At 44.1% G+C, this 17,500-nt stretch overlaps 1 protein-coding gene across 1 annotated transcript in view; it reads left to right on the top strand.

The window, feature by feature from the left end:
- shroom4 (shroom family member 4) overlaps positions 1–17,500 on the top strand; it is an 80,954-nt gene that overhangs the window by 53,464 nt on the left and 9,990 nt on the right. Inside the window, exons 3-4 of the mRNA XM_085806477.1 lie at positions 6,558–6,770; positions 11,539–14,380. Of these exons, the coding sequence (XP_085662603.1) occupies positions 6,558–6,770; positions 11,539–14,380 (3,055 nt within the window). The remainder of the gene's footprint in view (positions 1–6,557; positions 6,771–11,538; positions 14,381–17,500) is intronic.

Here is a 17,500-nt window from a genome sequence, read left to right as displayed (position 1 = left end):
TTTGCCAAAGTTGAAAAAAACCCCACTCCTCTGCTTTCTTTGCTCGTTTCGATTTTTCTTTTTCTTGCTCTGCAAACACACACTTAAACACACACACACACACACACAGTGACACACACACTCGTATAAGGAGGAAGTACCTCTGCATTTTTTCCCCCGCCGTCAAACAATAACAGCGTGGAACTCTGGGTATTATTTTAGCAGCCGTCCACCGCTTTATCTGCTCTGCACAATACTTCCTCTCTCACTGACTCACACATCCTGCTGCTGCCCTGCGAGGGAGGGAGGGGGCGAGAGAGGCAGCCAGAGAATGGGATGAGGAGAGAGAGAGAGAGAGAGAGAGAGAGAGAGAGAAATGCAGAGTGCAGGAGGGAGGAATAGCCATGTTTTGTCTTCCAGCGAGAGGAGTGAGCGAGGGAGGAGGAGGAAGAGAGGAAAAAGGAGGGAGAGGAGAGGAGAGGAGGGGAGGTTTGGTTTTTCCCCTCCTCTCCTCTCTCGGTCAGAACCTGCAGATCCTTCAGATGGACGTCAGCTCCCAGACTCGGACTTCACTTCACTTTATCTGCCGAGTCACAGACAAGAGAAAGAGAGAAGAAGTTTTTCCTTCATATATTTTATTTCTAACGCGCCGGTGATTCATTTTTGCGAGACGTTTTGCGTTGAACTGTGGGAATCAGTGATGCTGCCGTGGCTCTGACTGACTGTGGATGCTTCAACCTGTGGAACGACTCTGGTAGGTCCGAACCCAAACTCCATCTGCATCTTCTCCCACATCCATGTTCCCACTCCATCACAGAGGACGTTTGGTTCTATTCCCAACAAAACTCAACTTATTATGAAGGCAAGGCAAGGCATCTTTATTTATATAGCACATTTCATACCAAGGCAACTCAATGTGCTTTACATAAAGACAGAACATTAAAAAAAGAAGCATAAAACAGAATAAAAAACAAACAAAACACTAAAAACAGAGTTAAAAGCGGGAGCAGATAAAAGTAAAATAAAAGAAAATAGATAAAGTTTTAAGTTCTTAAAAGAGCTCAGCTATAAGCAAAGCTTTCTGTCTAAGTCCCAGACTCCAGATCTGTTTGTCTGGCTGCCCGTCTGGCATTCGCTCTCTACTGTATTCAAACTGACTGTGTGTGTGTGTGTGTGTGTGACTCAGATTATGCGCGTTGACCTTTGCGGTATCAGTCAGCTGTGGCACTTTTCTGACCGTTAACTGGGACATTCCAGCCAGATCCTTTTCATAGACGGACCGAGAACGAGAACTCATAACATCTCAGCTCTTCACCGCTGTCCTCAGTCCTCTTTGCTTGCTTTTTTGTTTTCCAGCCCAAACCTGTGCAACATCCTGAGAATGTATTTATAAATAGAGAACTCGCCGTGTCTTGCGCACCTGATTGAATTTCCTGGTTCGTTCGCGGTCGCAGCAGCAGCAGCAGCAGCAGCAGCAGCAGCAGCGGTCGATTTACTCATTATCTTGTTTTCCACTTCAAGGACATGTTGTTATCTCCTGCGTACGCCAGCGAGGTAGGCTACTGCTACTCCAGAAGAAAAATGCGCTTCATGTGATTCCTCTTTGCCGGCTGGGGCAGGTACAGTAGCCAACTGGGTTACAGTGTCAGAAACAGGAGGAGTGGGCGACTCATCTGGTTTATGTTGGGATGAAAATGTGTAGAGTCGGTGGCCGGGGTAAAAAAAAAAAAAAAAAAAAAGAGGAAAGTTTGAGCCCAGTGCTGTGGTTTGTTTCCTGTGTCCTATAAATGAAAGGGACACAGACTTTATGGAGCCTCTGTGCATGTCCCTGAATGCAGCACTGACAAAGGCTTCACAAGGCTTTTGAACACTTTGGATGTTTTCTTCTCAGACTCAGGTCTTAGAGATAAGTGAGTGCTGGATGTTTGTCTACAAACAACTCAACTCCAAACGGTCGGAAAAGCCTCGAAAATCTGTGTTTAACGCTCAAAATGCTTCCAGATTAAAACTAAATCGGATTATTTGTCGTATATGTTTAAATTTAAAAGTTTTTGGATTGTTGGTTGAACAAAAGATGTCACCTTGAAACCTCTGGGTCAAACTATTTGTCAAGTTTTTACACCTTGGGGTCAGATTTAATGTCGCTTGGTTGGCAAACGTGGACTTGAACTTGTTGGCACGTTTGAACAAGTATTGATTGATTGATTGATTGATTGATTGATTGATTGAGTTATTGGAGCACTACTTTAACAAGAAGTTTGGGGGCTTAGATGATTGAAATCTCACACTTACACCTAAATTTGACCCTGTTTGATTGGCTTTTGACCAGAGAATGATCAAATAATACTCGCTACAGTAGATATATTCATTCCATCAGCCTTTTCTTCTGACTCAGCTATTCAAGAAAACAGGATTTGACAAGTGTGAACCAAGAAATGACCCGAATAATGTAAGAATGATCTTCATGTATCATATTTACAACAACCCAACGTCCCATTATCACACTTCTGTTCCCACATAGAAAAATGTGGTCGTTCTTCCTGTAAATCTTCTCAATTCGACCTCCTTCTCCTCCTCAGCGTTTTGGAAAACCAGCCCTGGCTTCAGTGGTTTGGAAGAACTTTCCTTTGCCCCCCCCCTTTACCCCCGGCTGCGTCGCTGCAGAGCTCACATTACGTCGTACGTTACATTCTTTGGGTTGTGAGACGACACATTTGTCATGAATTTTTTTTCCTTCCTTCCTTATCTTTGCATTCCGTCTCCATCGACTGAAACTTCTGCGTCACATCGTTTGTTTTGATTTGCACAGTCATCAATCTCTGGATGCTAAATTTGGAGAAAGAGAAGGAGCGGGGGGGTTTGTTGGCAGCGAGGGGGTCTGCTGATGTTTGTGATATGTTCGATAATGGTATTTTGTCTGGTTGAGTTTGGATAGTTCCCACACACACACTCAACATAAACTTTCTCAGGGGATAATTTAAGGACGTTGTCGGTGGAGTCGAACAATCAGCGGGCTCAGATAGAAATCCCTCTTAAGGAGCCACAACCAGGAAGCGAGAGTGTTTATTTTGGAAATGGTTCTCCTGCTCCTGCTTTATCATAAACAATAATACTCAGAAATGGTCCTTTCCTTTCCCTCGTGGTGCCAGAGCCCACATTCTTCTCCCAAAATTGTACCTCCACATGTTTTTGTCTGAAAAACCCGGAACAGTCTCGTTTTACATGTTTTTTGCCCCCTTTGGTTTGAGAGCCCTCCTCACTTTGAGGTGTTGTTGTTTGGGAATGACACCAAGAACCTTTTCATTATAATACCACCAACCAACCAGCTGCCATGTTGGTTTCAGAGCTGATTTCACATCAAGTCTTCAATCCGTCAAGTCAAAGTCTTGTTTAATCTTAAGGCAGCTGACCAAAGTCTGAAGCCAAAGACAAGTTCATGTTATTAAACTTCAGGTCAATCGAGACAAAGGTCCAGGTCAAGTTTGAGTCTTCTCAAGTCCCAGAGCACTCCAGATAAGTTCAAGTTAGGTCTCAAGTCAGTAAAAATAAGTCAGGTTTAAGTCTTTAAAGGTTTAAAGGCAGTTGAGACAAGTTCACGTCAATCCTCAAATGAACTCACACAAGTCCAAATCACATCTAAGCCTTGATCGGGCTCAATCGTGGCCGGTCCAAGATGATTCAAAATCAGGTCTCAAGTCATTTTAAACAAGTTCAGGTCAAGTTTCAATGTAATTTTGACTAATTCATGTCACAAACAAGTTGTATTACGTTTCAAAAAAATGAAAAGAAGCTTAAACAGACACCGAGGAGTTTGTATTTGGTTATAAAAAGTCTCATATTAATGTGGATGAATCTACATCACCACTTGTCAATGGGTCCATTTTCGATAAATATATTGTTTTGTCTTTATGGTTATTTTGATATTATTATTTAGTGGTCGACTCGCCCAGCATTTCCTAGTTTCGGTTTCCCAGACACTGCCTGGCGGTTCGCCATATATGGAACTACGACGGCATCTGATTGTCTTCCAACCTCTGACTTTCATTCTTGATGAATGAAAACATTCTTGGCAAATGTTTTCGCTTTCGTCCGTCTTGCGCCGGTCCAAGAATTTCACCGTGCCCACGGAGGCTCATGGGAAATGTAGTGTGAAAACACTTCGCTTTCCAAAACTCCTCGTTGACCCTTTAAGTCAAGTTTGAGTCTAGATTAGTCTCATCTAGACAGGTCCAAGACTCGAAGTTCGTCCAAGTCAATTGTCAAGTCAGTTCAAAGTCAAGTAACAGGCCGTCTCTAAATTCCTGTAACATTTTCCCATAAAGCTTCGTTGACGGTGTTTTTGTTACGACTCTTCAGTGCACAGGCCTGGTGATAGTATGTTGAAATTTCTGGCATTGCAGTGTCATGATGACACAGTTTCTTTTGTCTTGTTGCTGATCTGGGGTTTTACCAAGTGGATTTGAAAAGTACCTGGGTTCTTACACTCTGGGTTTTTACAGAGTTGAGTCTCAGAGCAGCAGCAGCCAGATTCAAAACACTTCTCATGTTTGTGAGTTGAATCCCTCAAGTTGAAGCCTCTGGTAGTTTTTATCCTCTGTGTGAGGTTATTTCCATCCAGAAGCCGAGCTCCCAGCCGCTTGTCTGACAGATATGATTACCCTACATAGACGTCCATTCAGCCTCCAGGAATATTGAATTTATATCTGGCCGTTCTTTCTCTCTCTCTCCGTCTCTCTTTTCTATCTCTTGTTTTCTAGCTGTTTTCCCTTTTCGTCTTGTTTCTCTTTCTGTCTCGCGCTGGCCGTCTGCAGGGGGGCCGAGTTGAATCTGGCCGACATATGGTGTCGGAAGTCTGTATAAGGGAATTAGTGAATATCTTGGGATACGCTGGAATGTCTGGCTCCGGATCAGACTGGAGAACACACTGTACATGTTTGATGAGTTTTTAATGGCAGGCCAATGGAAGCCCAAACAACTTTGTAAGAAGCTGTTTCCACAAAATTTGGGTTGGCAAGGTGCAGTTTAATGTTGGGGCTCCGATGTGCCAGGACTCTTACAACTGTGGGTTTGTTTTTGAGAGTAAGGACTTCGTCTTAAACCCATCTCGCCTGGGTAAATCATCATAAAAAAGACTAGATGCTCTGCTCTGAGCTGAGGTCAAAAGGACCCAGCAGACGTACGCGAGTGGGCTGCAAAATGGAAAAGCTGAATGTATAAAAAGGAAATGGCATTTAGTCGGTATGGGAAAAGGACGACGGGCCTTATTTAGCCATGTTGCCTTGTTGTGTGACCATGGGAAAGTTCACAGTAACCGAGATTTCACCTAAATCAGCCTTTTTGCGATGTGACTTTTGATAAACATGTGCAATAAATAGCAGGTGATCAAGTTACAGACTCTTGAAATGAGCTGTGGTGGCGCGGACGCCGTAGGAAATGAAAGGTTTTTAGAGTCTCTTTCAGCCTATATGGTAAAAAACATATTTTTTTATGAGCTACAGCAACAAAGGAAGTTTATGTTCCAGTGGGAAAACAACCACCAAAATACATTTTAAGGCCGAGTTGTGAGTCTTTCACAACCCAAATGTGTATAAAAAGACCGTGTGTGTGTGTCCACGTTGGTTCGTCGTCGCTGCCGTCGATTCTTTTCTTTTCAAATTCTTTTTATTGATTTTTACGCAGGTATTGAGAAGTGTACAGGGTAGTCTTTAGAGGTAGTCACAGTATTGCAAACCCACCCCACCCCTCCACTCAAAGAAAAACAAAACCAAGAACCAAACAAACAAACAAAAATAAAATAAAGTAAACATAGACACAAGTATATGTGTAAAAGAATGCAAATAATACACGTATGAATGAAACAATTAAAGGGACAACGAGGAGTTTCTATTTGGTTATAAAAAAGTCTCACGTTAATGTGGATGAATCTCCGCTACCCACACTTGTTAATGGGCCCATTTTCGATAAATATATCGTTTTGTCTCTATCGTTATTTAGTTATTATTAGTGGTGGCGGAAATGCTGGTCGAGCCGACCAGCATTTCCTTACTTTCGGTTTCGTGGCGAGTTATGAGAATAACGCCGCCGAATCACCGTTTATGGTCGGAACTACGACGGTATGTGATCGTCGTCGAACCTCTGACTTTAATTCTTGATGAATGAAAACATGAGTCTGTCTTGTGCCGGTCAAAGAATTTCACGGTGCGTGGAGGCTCATAAATGTAGTGTGAAAACGCTTCGCTTTTCCAAAACTCCTCGTTGTCCCTTTAAGTGGTATATACACAATAGGAAATCACAGTAGGACAACTGCTATAAAGGTACAGTCGTTCCATTTTGGGAGCCTGGTCTGTGGGTCTTAGTGCTGGAATATCAAGGGCAGTGTTGGGAGTATCACGGTTCAATTATAACATCAGGTCTTTGAAAATAAGCGAGAAGCGGTGCCCATATCCTAAAAAACTTTTGTTCTGATTTACAAATAGAGCAGCGTATTTTTTCTAACTTTAGGCAAGACATGAGGTCCTGTCTGTGCTGCCGTCGATTCTTAACCAAAACTTCATTTCTTTTTCTCTCTGTCTCCGCAGGCGCAACGTTCCTCTCATCAGGCCTCACTCCTGGCACCTGGCGAAGCTGTCGGAGCTGCCCCTCCCCCCGCCGCCATCTCCTCCTCCTCCTCCTCCTCCATCATCCTGCCTCCCCTCCGCCGACTCCCCTCCTCTCCCCCCTCCCCCGCCTCCGTCTGCCATGCAGCTCCACCCCGGCCCGTACACACTACCCTGGCACGCCACCGACAACAGGTGAGACAGCGAACGAACGCCTCTCGGAATCGGATCAATGTGTGATTAAATCCTGGTTTTTAAGTTGAAATCCTGTTGTTTTTAAACCAGAGGGATCAAGTTTAAACCTCGGTTTTGTTTTCGCTTTGAACCAAAACCAGTTTGAGCAAAGCTGTTAAACTTTAAACCGCCGGTTGAGGAGGTTTATTTTTAACTACGGCTGCGTTTTTTTTTAGATGAATCAAACAAAATCAAGTGCAATCTTTCCTCATCGCTCTCCAGTTAATGATGAGCCGACACTGAACTAACACTGGTGATCAGTCAATGAATGAAAGACTGAATGAATGAAACTGTAACTCACTGCTTTTTAACTGATAACAAGGTTTGTTTGTGTTTTGTGAGGCTTTATTTATTCTATAATAACAGGATTTATGAATCAGGGCTCCATCTGTTGATTGGTTTGCTCATCAAACTGTCGATTTCTTTTATTTTCTCAATGAATAAATCAAAAGATAAAATGTTAAGCCGAATTCCTGGAGGCCAAAGTGATTAATATTGTTGAAATTGGCTTGTCTAGAGGAATTTACAATGAGAAAATGTAAGTTTTGTCTGAAAAGCTGAGGCCAGACCTTTTAATCAACTAATCGATTGATATTTATCTATTTTTATATATCTTTTTTTAAAAACTGTGAGCAACTCCTTATAACAAGTACACACCATTAAGCATTAGTTAAGCATTAAATATATTAATGATAACACATGAATACTCATTAGTATGTAGTTTATAAACACAGTTAAAAATGTTTTGCTCAGGGGCGTCGCGTGGCGTAGTGGTTAGAGCGGGCGCCCCATGTATAGAGGCACAGTCCTCGCTGCGGTTGGCCCCGGTTCGAGTCCCGCATCGGGCGCCATTTGCTGCATGTCATTCCCCCTCTCTCTGCCTCCCCATTTCCTGTCTGTCTCAACTGTACTATCTATAAAGGCATAAAAAAGCCCAAAAAAATATAAAAAAAAAAAAAAAAAAAAAAAAAAATGTTTTGCTCATCATTGATAAGCACTAACTGTGTTTATAAACTACATACTAATGAGCATTCATGTATTATAAATGAAGAATGAAGTATTTATTCATGCTTAACTAATGTTTAATAGTGTGTACGTATTATAAAGTGTTACCAAATTGTGTAGGTGGAAATACATTTAATGAACCGAGGCCTCCCGCTGATTGTTTTATTTTTACAAACACACATATACATCTCTGTGTGTATATATGTGTGTGTATACATTAGGTCAAGTGCAGCTTCGACCAGACTGTATGTGTGAGTGTGTGTGTGTGTGTGTGTGTGTGTGTGTGTGTGTGTGAGTGTGTCATGTGTTGAAGTTGAATCACACTCTTTGATCCTGTGGACGTCACCGTCCATCGGGGGGTTTTGACCCCGAAAGGGCAACAATTACCAGGAAACAGGTGACATCATCATCGCGCCGTTGTGTCAGCTCTGCCCACACAGGAAGCCGATTGGTCTATTTTTGGGTTCTAATTTATTTCAACATTCCACAGCGATAACCAATCAGATCCCCCCGCTGACCTGCTCTGTGTCAGGTGAAGCTTGTTGGTTCATGCCGACCCAACGGCAAAATTAAATCCTCTTCGTTTAATATTAGCTTTTTGATTTTACACTTTTAAAACGATCAACATCAGAACTGTAGCCTCTGTATGTTTCTCCTCCTTTTTGACTTTTAACCTTTTCTGTTTCAAATCTTTGATGACTAATGATAAATGCTACATCACAATGAAACAATAGTGCATTTAGAGAAAAGTCATTGCGTTCAGGAAGTTAACTAAGCAGCAGTTTCTCTCAAGTTTGGCTGATATTACTCAACATTTGCCAATGCAAGCTACTGGTCCAATAAACCAAATATAAAACTCATTTAGAGCATAAAATTCAATATTTTGCTGCTTATAAATTCGACTTTTTGTTTTTAAGTGGAAGAATTCATTCTCTTTTCAGGATTTATATAACCAAACATGATATAATTCAGTATATTTAAACCTGCAGCTTTGTATTATGATTGTTATAGATGAATTTGTCAATATACATGTCTTTATTTTAGGTTAGATGTGTAACTGCTTTGTCTATCTAACCTAAAATGATAGTTAAACAAATATGCAAACAAACTGTTTCCATAAATGATTCATCAGTTATCAAAACAGTCACAGATAAATTGATCTATTCAGTTGTAAATGTACAGTAGTAATGTGGTTTTTCTTAATCTAAGTGGTACAGTCAGGTTAAATGTAGACGGTCCAGTCGTCCTTTGTGTTGCAGCTGATGATCTCATAAAACTAAACTGTAACTGAAAGAGGAAGTGACCACAGTGTGTATATTGACTCGCAACAAAAATAGCTGTTATCCCTTTGTTTGTCAGCGACTCGTACTGTTCTGCTTTTTGATAAGAATCGGTGATATAATGTCCCACTGTTAGATTTAATGGTCCCACATGGGTTTAGATAGCAGTGTGTGTGTGTGTGTGTGTGTGTGTGTGTGTGTGTGTGTGTGTGTGTGTAGGGCTTTCTTATTCCCACAGTTTCTCTTGCCTGATCTCATCACACACACACACACACACACACACACACACACACACACACACACACACACACACACACACACACACACACACACACACCATCTGATGAGGAGGCAGCTCCCGGCATAACTCTGGACAATGGCATGTGACCAGCAGAACATGTGGACAAAGAGAGGAAGACGCTCAATAAACTCTGTTTGTGCGAAGGACATTTTGTACAGTCTGCATCTGTGTGTGTGTGTGTATGAGTGTGTGTTAGAGTGTGTGTGTCTTAATTCTGACACTAAACAAGTGTGTGTGCTTCAATAAAGTTAGAAAACTGCTGAATGTGTGTATGTGTGTGTGTGTTTGTATTAATCGACACACTGAGAATTAATCCAATCACCATCTCACATGTCGTGTGCGTATATGTGTGTGTGTGAGTGCGTGTGTGTGTGCAGGTTTATGTGTGTCAACCCTCACACTCACATGTTCCACATTGCCGTCTGATTGGCCAGGAGTGACTGTCATTTCCTGTCCAGCTCCCGTCTCATTTCCTCTCTTCCTCTCTCTGTCACTCAGGTCAGATCTATACAGCAGCGGCTTCATCGCTCACTTCCATGATTTTCTCATGCAGATGATAATAAAAGAAATTAAAAGACACATTGTGTGTTGATTAATGAGCAGTGGTGAGAACCAAACCCGTCAGTTTTCAGATCTGTGTCACCATAAAAACCACAGTGAGAGAGTCTGAAAGTTGTTTCTGGTGCTGGTGTGAGATCAAAGCTTCTTCTCTGTCTCCTTGGCAACTTCCCCTATTGTTTGAATAAGACGGCAGAGAAAGGATGAGGAGTGACCACTCTGTTCTTTACAGAAAAAGAAGAAATACCACAATAAAAGTCTGCAGATTCTTGTGTTGAGGTCTTTTTTTTTTTACGAGTTGGATTCGAACCAAGCACAAGAACAGTGGGCGCAGCTCTCAGCCCCCCTGGAGCTAACACAGATAAACATAGAAAGCCAATATCTGTAAATCACTCTCCTTTTTAATTTTGTCTTATTGTGGTATTGGTATTGTTTGGGAGTCTGTTATTTCTTTTTCTGAAGCTTTTCCCAAATGTAATATTAGAAATTGGGCTGTTAAAGTTAACACGATAATAAGGCATAAGAGATTTACCGCTTTCTGTTGATCTTTGACCCCACACATAGTTTGGATCGACTGCAGGAACTAAACCATCTCTGCTAACAGTTTTACAATCAGATGGAGGTGTCATGTCATTTATTTGAGCTTTTTCTTCTTTTTTTTTTTACCAAATGCAGTGAGGCCTTTGAGGGATTCTGGACAGTATTTGTCATTTCAATTCAATTAATGTAGAATAAAGTTACATTTGAATGAAGCAGCATATTTATCCATTATCAAATGCTTGAACTATCCCTTTAAGATTCATTTTGATTGATTACATTCAATTTAATTGGTTGACCGCCCCAAATTAGAAAGTTGAAAGTGAAAGGGAACAGAAAGAGGGGTATTCAAGATAAGGTGGAAGCTGAGGTCAGCAGAGGTCAGTGTCGTTGGTTGTCCATTGTCCAGTTCATCCTGTTGAGCATCCACAACATTTTATCACCTGAGTTTTTCCTAATCTGGATCACAGGTTAAAGTCGTTGTTGAGTATTTTGTGAATAAAACGTAACTTTTGGGGCGAGTAGGTCTCATCTGTTTTGGTATAAATCTGATGTGAAGGATATGGGACAGGGAGAATCCACAAGAGGAAGAGAGGAATGAAAGAGGAAGAAGAAAGAGGATGAGAGGAATCAAGAGATGACTTAGAGAGTTTGACTCCAGGCAGTGGGAGTTGATGAGGAGGAAATCCCTCTCCGCCTAAAGAGGCTTCCTCCGAGGGTCTTTTAAAAACACATGGAGCTGCCCTGGATCTGCAGCTCACGGCTGATAGAAAACAGATTCCCCAGTGGTTCGGTTCAGATCTTCCAGACGAATGCGAGCAGCTTCCCACATGAAAATCAAAGATGACTAATTGTGTGTCATCTGTAAACGTTTGTCAATCAAGAAGTGACACATGACTTCTTAGAATAACACGTCTGATATTTACAATGACTAATGCGTATTGCAAGTTCCCAGAGACCGAGGTGACCTTTGTTTATTTTGATTGGTGGTTTCTCATCTTGAAAGACGTTTGTTAATCTTCTGTGTCCCCCTCTTCTCTCTCTGCAGTGACTTGTCCATGCAGTGGGGTCAGCTCTCCAGACCTTACTCCTCCACCGACCGAAGCAGTTCCCTGGGCTCCATGGAGAGCTTGGACACGCCGACGCCCACCGCACAGCCATTCTCCGACTCCCATAACTCACCTGTGGACCCCACCCTCTTCAACAACAAGAGAGACTCCGCCTACAGCTCTTTCTCCGCCAGCTCAAACACGTCCGACTACGCCACCGTGCCGCTGAGGCCCGGTGAAGCCTGCTCCATGGATAACCTCCTGCAGAGCCTCGGGCCGACTTGTCGGAGCTACCCCGGCGGTGGCGGCGGCGACGCCTCAACCCTGGGGAGTTCCTCGGTCGAAGCTCAAGACGAGGCGCAGCTGATAGCACAGAAATCCAGATCCTTGACCAGGCCGAGACCAAGGCCGGTCAAGGTGAAAGAGAGGCCTTCGTCCTGTTGTTACGAGGAGGAGCGAAGGGGAGGAGACTTTGAGATCATTAGAAACGGAGGAGGAGGATCAGAGAGGAAGGTGAACCCTCCTCAGCCTCCAACCAGGAAGGACAGTTTTAGGGCAACCCGGAGTCGCCCCAATGTCGTCAACAAGCGTTGCACATCTGCTCCTATTGAAATTTCCAATGTTTCTTCTTATTACGATGAGAACAAGTCGTCTCCGATTGTCCAATCAGCAATTCACAACGGCTTCTCCGCACCAGAAGAAAGCGACGCAACGGGAACCTTCAAAGAGGATACCGTAAACTCGCTCTATAGCCAAAGACAGACTAAAGACATTAGACATATCAGATGTGACACCAACGCGAGTATAGAAAACAGTTTGGAGGCCAACTCGGACTTCCTGTCAGACCAAGTGATAGCCACCCTAGTCCCAGTCACCTCCACTCCTCCTGGCTCTTTACCTGAAGAATCCTCAATGGAGGTTCAAGGGAAGTCTGACATCATGAACTCCCAAACCGACCCCTCCTCTACAGGGTTGCACCGGCACAGCGCTCCAGAGAAGCTCCTAGAGACACAACTTCAGTTATTGCAGTTCAACAGTGACGGATCCTCGTCGGACCATTACGATCCGTCAAACCCTTCGGATCACAACCACGTCAATGCCGCCCCGTCGAACAAATGGGGAGGCAGCCGCTGTTCCACCCCGGGATCTGTGTTCCTGGACGGGGACGGTGATGACGTTGATTCAAATGCGAGGCTGGAAGGGATGGGTGTGAACGGCGAGTCCGTTTCCCCAATTCAGCATCATCATCCTTGGGGTCGTTCTGTGAGCGTACCCGGAGACCCCAGTGGATTGTCAACCAAGGAAATGTTGAGCTCTGACCAGATGCTGGAGAAAGATTTCGTGCCTCTCAGTGCTGCAGCCAGCGTGGACACTTTACTGGAGGAGCAGAGAGCAGTGGACCGAGGGAAGAAAGAGGATGTGGAAGGAGATCCAGCTGCAAAGAAGTCGTCGAGGAACCATCGACGCAACCGTCGCAGCCGCAGCGAGCGATTTGCCACCAATCTCCGCAATGAGATCCAGAGGAAAAAGGCCCAGCTTCAGAGCAGCCGCGGCCCCGGGGGGTTGCTCTGTAGTGGGGAGACTGTCCACGAGGAGGGTCCAGACCTCCATGAAGAGGAGGCAGACCCGGATGTACCTCCCCAGGGAAGAACTACCAAAGTCGCATTTGCACCCGTGAGCCCCGAAGATCTCAGGACGACAGCACCGGTCGAGAAATCAAATGCTTCAGGTGACTCAACCCACGATGCCTTGCAAACTCAATCAACGACCTACTCTCAAAACAACAACAACAACGTGTCCAGATCTGTCCAGATTCTGGACCCAGGAGTTCCCAGCTTTGGGGTCGGCATCCGAGTCGTGGAAGAGCCAGCTCCTGCCGGCAAAGCCCGGCGTTGGCGTTGGACCCCCGAGCACAAACTCCAACCGGAACCAGAACCAGACCGACGGTGTAGGATCTTAGGGGAGAAGGTGTTGGGGGTTACAGGGTCACGGCATGGGGTCTGTGCCTTCACCTCCTCATCCTACAGTCGCTCCTCCTCATGTTCTCGCATGGAGGAGACCGACATCCTGCCGTTTGCGGACAGAATGAAGTTTTTCGAGGAGACGAGCAAGGGCATGTCTGGGTCGCATGCTTCAAGTCTGTCAAATCGTAGGCCGAAGAAAGCTCCAAACCACTCGGAGCTCCAGGGAGGGGAGGTCGGCATGCACCCGTCCCAAAGGAGATACTCCTACCAGGGGGCGCTTCAGCAGCAGCAACAGCTAGACACTATGGAGGCCAGAAGGCAATCTGTTAGCACCAGCAGGGAGAGGCAGAGAGAGAGGGAGAGGGAGAGGGAGGAGAGGGCGAGGGCACGGGAATGGGAAGAGAGGTTGAGAGAAATGGAGCGACAGCAGGAGAAAGAAAGGCAAGAGAGGGAATTGGAAATGGAGAGGGCCAAGCTGAGGGAGATCCAGAGGGAGAAGGAGCGAGAGGAGAGGGTGAGGCAGTGGGAAAGAGAAAGAGAGATGGAGCTAGAGCTGGAGAGGGAGAAAGAGATGGAGAGGGCCAGAGAGAAGGAACGACTCCAAGCAGAACAAGAGAGAGAGCTGCAACGGGAAAGAGAAAGAGAGAGAGAAAAAGAAAGGGTGGAAAACTCTCAGCTCAACTCGCATCAGGAGTTTTATGGCAACTGTGGCATCAAAGAAAACCACCAGGACTTCCAGGCCAAGCCTCAGGCCTTCTCCCACAGCCAGACAGCCCAGAATCAGGCCCCGCGATCGGCCTTTCACCCGGTCAACGCCCCCTCTCAGCACCTGGGGAACCACCAGGGCTACACGGCGAGGAGCTACACACCGACGGAGGTAAGAGCCGATTCAGGTTTCATCGCTGTTGCGTTTATAAGGGTTCATAAAGGAGTCATTGGAGGGGGGGGGGGGGGTTGCCAGGTTGGCTCCCAGCAGGAGTCTGTCGTCCAGGGATCTGGATTATAAACTGGATTTTGTCAGGTTTATAGAAGAGTTGGTGTTAGTCTGGACCTTTTAGTGAGAGGTGGGGCCAAGCTTTTATAATGTCCCATTGATGGTAAAACGTACTAGTCATCTGGATTACATCAGAATTTACTTATTTGGATGTTCATGTTTCATACTGTCTCTTGGTGGCCAGATAAAGGAGTGAGGTCAACCTTTTCCAACATGTCATAAGTTTCTATATTCAAGATCTGAAAAAGTCAAGGAAACAGTCCATATCGACACGTTAGAGGTTGTAACTGCCTCCATTGAAGAGGAACTATGTACGCCTGGTTGCTTTTCCGCTGTTTTGATAACCCTCATCTTGGCCATGTGCGTTTGTTTACAACAAAGCGGCGAGAAATCAATCAATAGAGCGGTAGATAACGTTATATGATGTTACGACGTGTACATTTCTGTAGTTTAAACTGTCATAAACAAGAGGTTACAGGGCGCATTTGTATTGCGTTGGTTGGACAAGAGCTGGGACACCGGACCCCGATCTTGCAAAGATGTTTTTCAGCCTCCATTGTCCCTCGTAACAAGTTAAGCCATTTATCAAACCATCACAATTACTCCATAGCTGTTTAATTAAGGTAAATCATGCAGCATAGTTCAGCTAAAAATCCTGCATAGTTCCTCTTTAACGGGTATGTTTACAAACCTGCAGGCCTTAAAACTTAATTTCCAGCAGCGGGCATGCTAAGCTACGCAGCAGCACTGAAACCACGTAACGCCTCTCGGAGTCAAAGTTAAACTCTTCAGCTCAGTGAAATCGGACTGTGGGTTTGGCCCCCAGCGATCACTGGAGACTGAGAGGCATCTTGGTTCTTTAAAAAACCAGCATCAGAGGATGGTTGAGGATCGAGTGGCCTCTCTTTGGATGTTGTGGAGCTAAGTGGCCACTTGGTCCAAGCACTCCGCGGTCGACCGGTCGGTTTTTGAAGTCGAACCTCACGTCCTGCGTGCGGTGGAAGCCTCAAAAAGCCCCGTCGAAGATTCAGCGGATCATTGAAACAGTTCATGGAACGGAGAGGGCGATTGGGCAACGGCGGCGGACACTTGTGTAAGCGATAATAACAGCTTTGAGTTACATCTTTACCACAAATTGATTCAAGTTCCTTGGCAGGGGGTGCAGCCCCTCGTCTGTGAACTCCAGCCTATTAGTAACCTTATCGCTTATCGCTGAGCAAAGCCAAACTGACATTTGTCTTGGACGCGGCAGATATCTGGTCCGGGCCGACGCTGGCTTGTTGTTGTTGTTTTCGTGCGGGTTTTCTCTGAGCTTGAAGCCTCGGGGGATGAGGGGGTCGGAGGGTCGTTAGTTTGATGCCATGGCGATAACCTCAAGCGTGGAATTTTTGTTTCATATCTGTTGCTGACGACGTCCAATATCTTTAACAATAACAGATGTGTTGGACGGACTACAGAGACCTTCTGCAAACACACACACACACATATATTCATAGTACTCATGCAAAGAGAAACACGCACTGAGGTGGATGTGTAAGCACAAACTCGCTCTGAATGAAAGTTTAGAGAGTTTAGGTTCATTCATTAACTTGTGTGTGTGTGTTTTGGAAAGAAGAAGGAAACAGATTGTGAAAACACAGAAATGTAACTAACTGCTATTATCATTATCATTATTATTATCATTATCATTATCATAATTGTTATTATCATATTCATCCGAGCTCCGTCAGTCATTCGAGGAGCCAAAGCTGAGTTTCCAGAGATGTTTGGAAACAATTCAGTTGGATTGTTTTTGGCACACAAAAAAATTGAAGGACGATTAGATTCAGTTGTTATTTTTCACATCTCACCTCATTACATGAACATTAAATTTACACTTTGATCCAATCGACCCCCTTTTTTTCCCCAAAGGACGTTCAATTTTTCTATGAATATTACAGGAAATGTTTCAACAGCATAGTGACGATTACACTCAAAATGAAACACATTCACAGTCGTTAGTCATGCATTGAATTCACAGTGAATCTTTTGTTAGTTGGTTAAACATTTTTTTGTGTTGAATCAAACAGTAGAGAACAGGAACGCCGGGAAACTGCTGCATTGACTAAAAATATATTTTTAAAAAAACAGTCCGTGCTTTGCCCCTGTGTGGAAACTTTAATCCCAGGTATTCACCAATAGGAGCCAGAAGAAGTCATAAATGACTTAATGCACCTTAAAAGCCCCGGAGACAGTAGATTTAAACGCAGAGGGATCCGTCCAGGCACTTGAGCTTATTATCAGTTGTTAGAGTTTAATGGATTTTATGCTCTGTTTACAACGAGCGACGGCCAGATATGTTAAACCCATCGCGGCATGCCAACAAAAACACCAAGCGAGGGTTCAGGTTTGCATCACAGTCAGAAATATCTCTGCATGGGAATCTGTGTGTGTGTGTGTGTGTGTGTGTGTGCGTGTGTGTGTGTGCATCTAATGTGAGTGCAGTGAGTTCGTTCAGGGGGGTAATAACATGATGCATTGTGCAGACGCGTCCTCCATGAGTAAAACCAGCTTTGTATAAAGTGCTTGAAAGCAACACTTGAGTAAAAGTACATGTCTGTTTCCAGATAATGACTTCAGTGTCAAATGTAATGTTGTATTTTACATTAAATGTACTGAAGTATTAGAAACAAAAGTGAAAGTAAACAAATAGGTAAGCAGCTAGAATTTAGATCATGAACTTCATTGTGGTGTCCTCTTAGTTAGAGATAATATTCACGGTTCCCATCGAATTGAAAGAGGTTTCCAGGACTTTTTGTGCAAAATAACCCAGAATACAGAGATGTAGTTATCCAGATATTGTGCACTATGACACCATAAATCACAACACTGTAAAATTTTGTGTCAAAAAATATCAAGATTTCAAGTTTCAAAGTTATATCACTTGGTTGCTGGATTTTTGAGCCCAGTACTGATCTTAACAATATTTGTGAGAATAAAAAACGATATTTTGCTTTCTCATTC

This window comes from Trachurus japonicus, chromosome 18, assembly GCF_045865225.1.
Source record: "Trachurus japonicus isolate A0001 chromosome 18, Traja_1.0".
Taxonomy (NCBI): Eukaryota; Metazoa; Chordata; class Actinopteri; order Carangiformes; family Carangidae; genus Trachurus; species Trachurus japonicus.
Note: the sequence above shows the minus strand (reverse complement) of the source record. Positions and strands in the feature narration are given on the sequence as shown.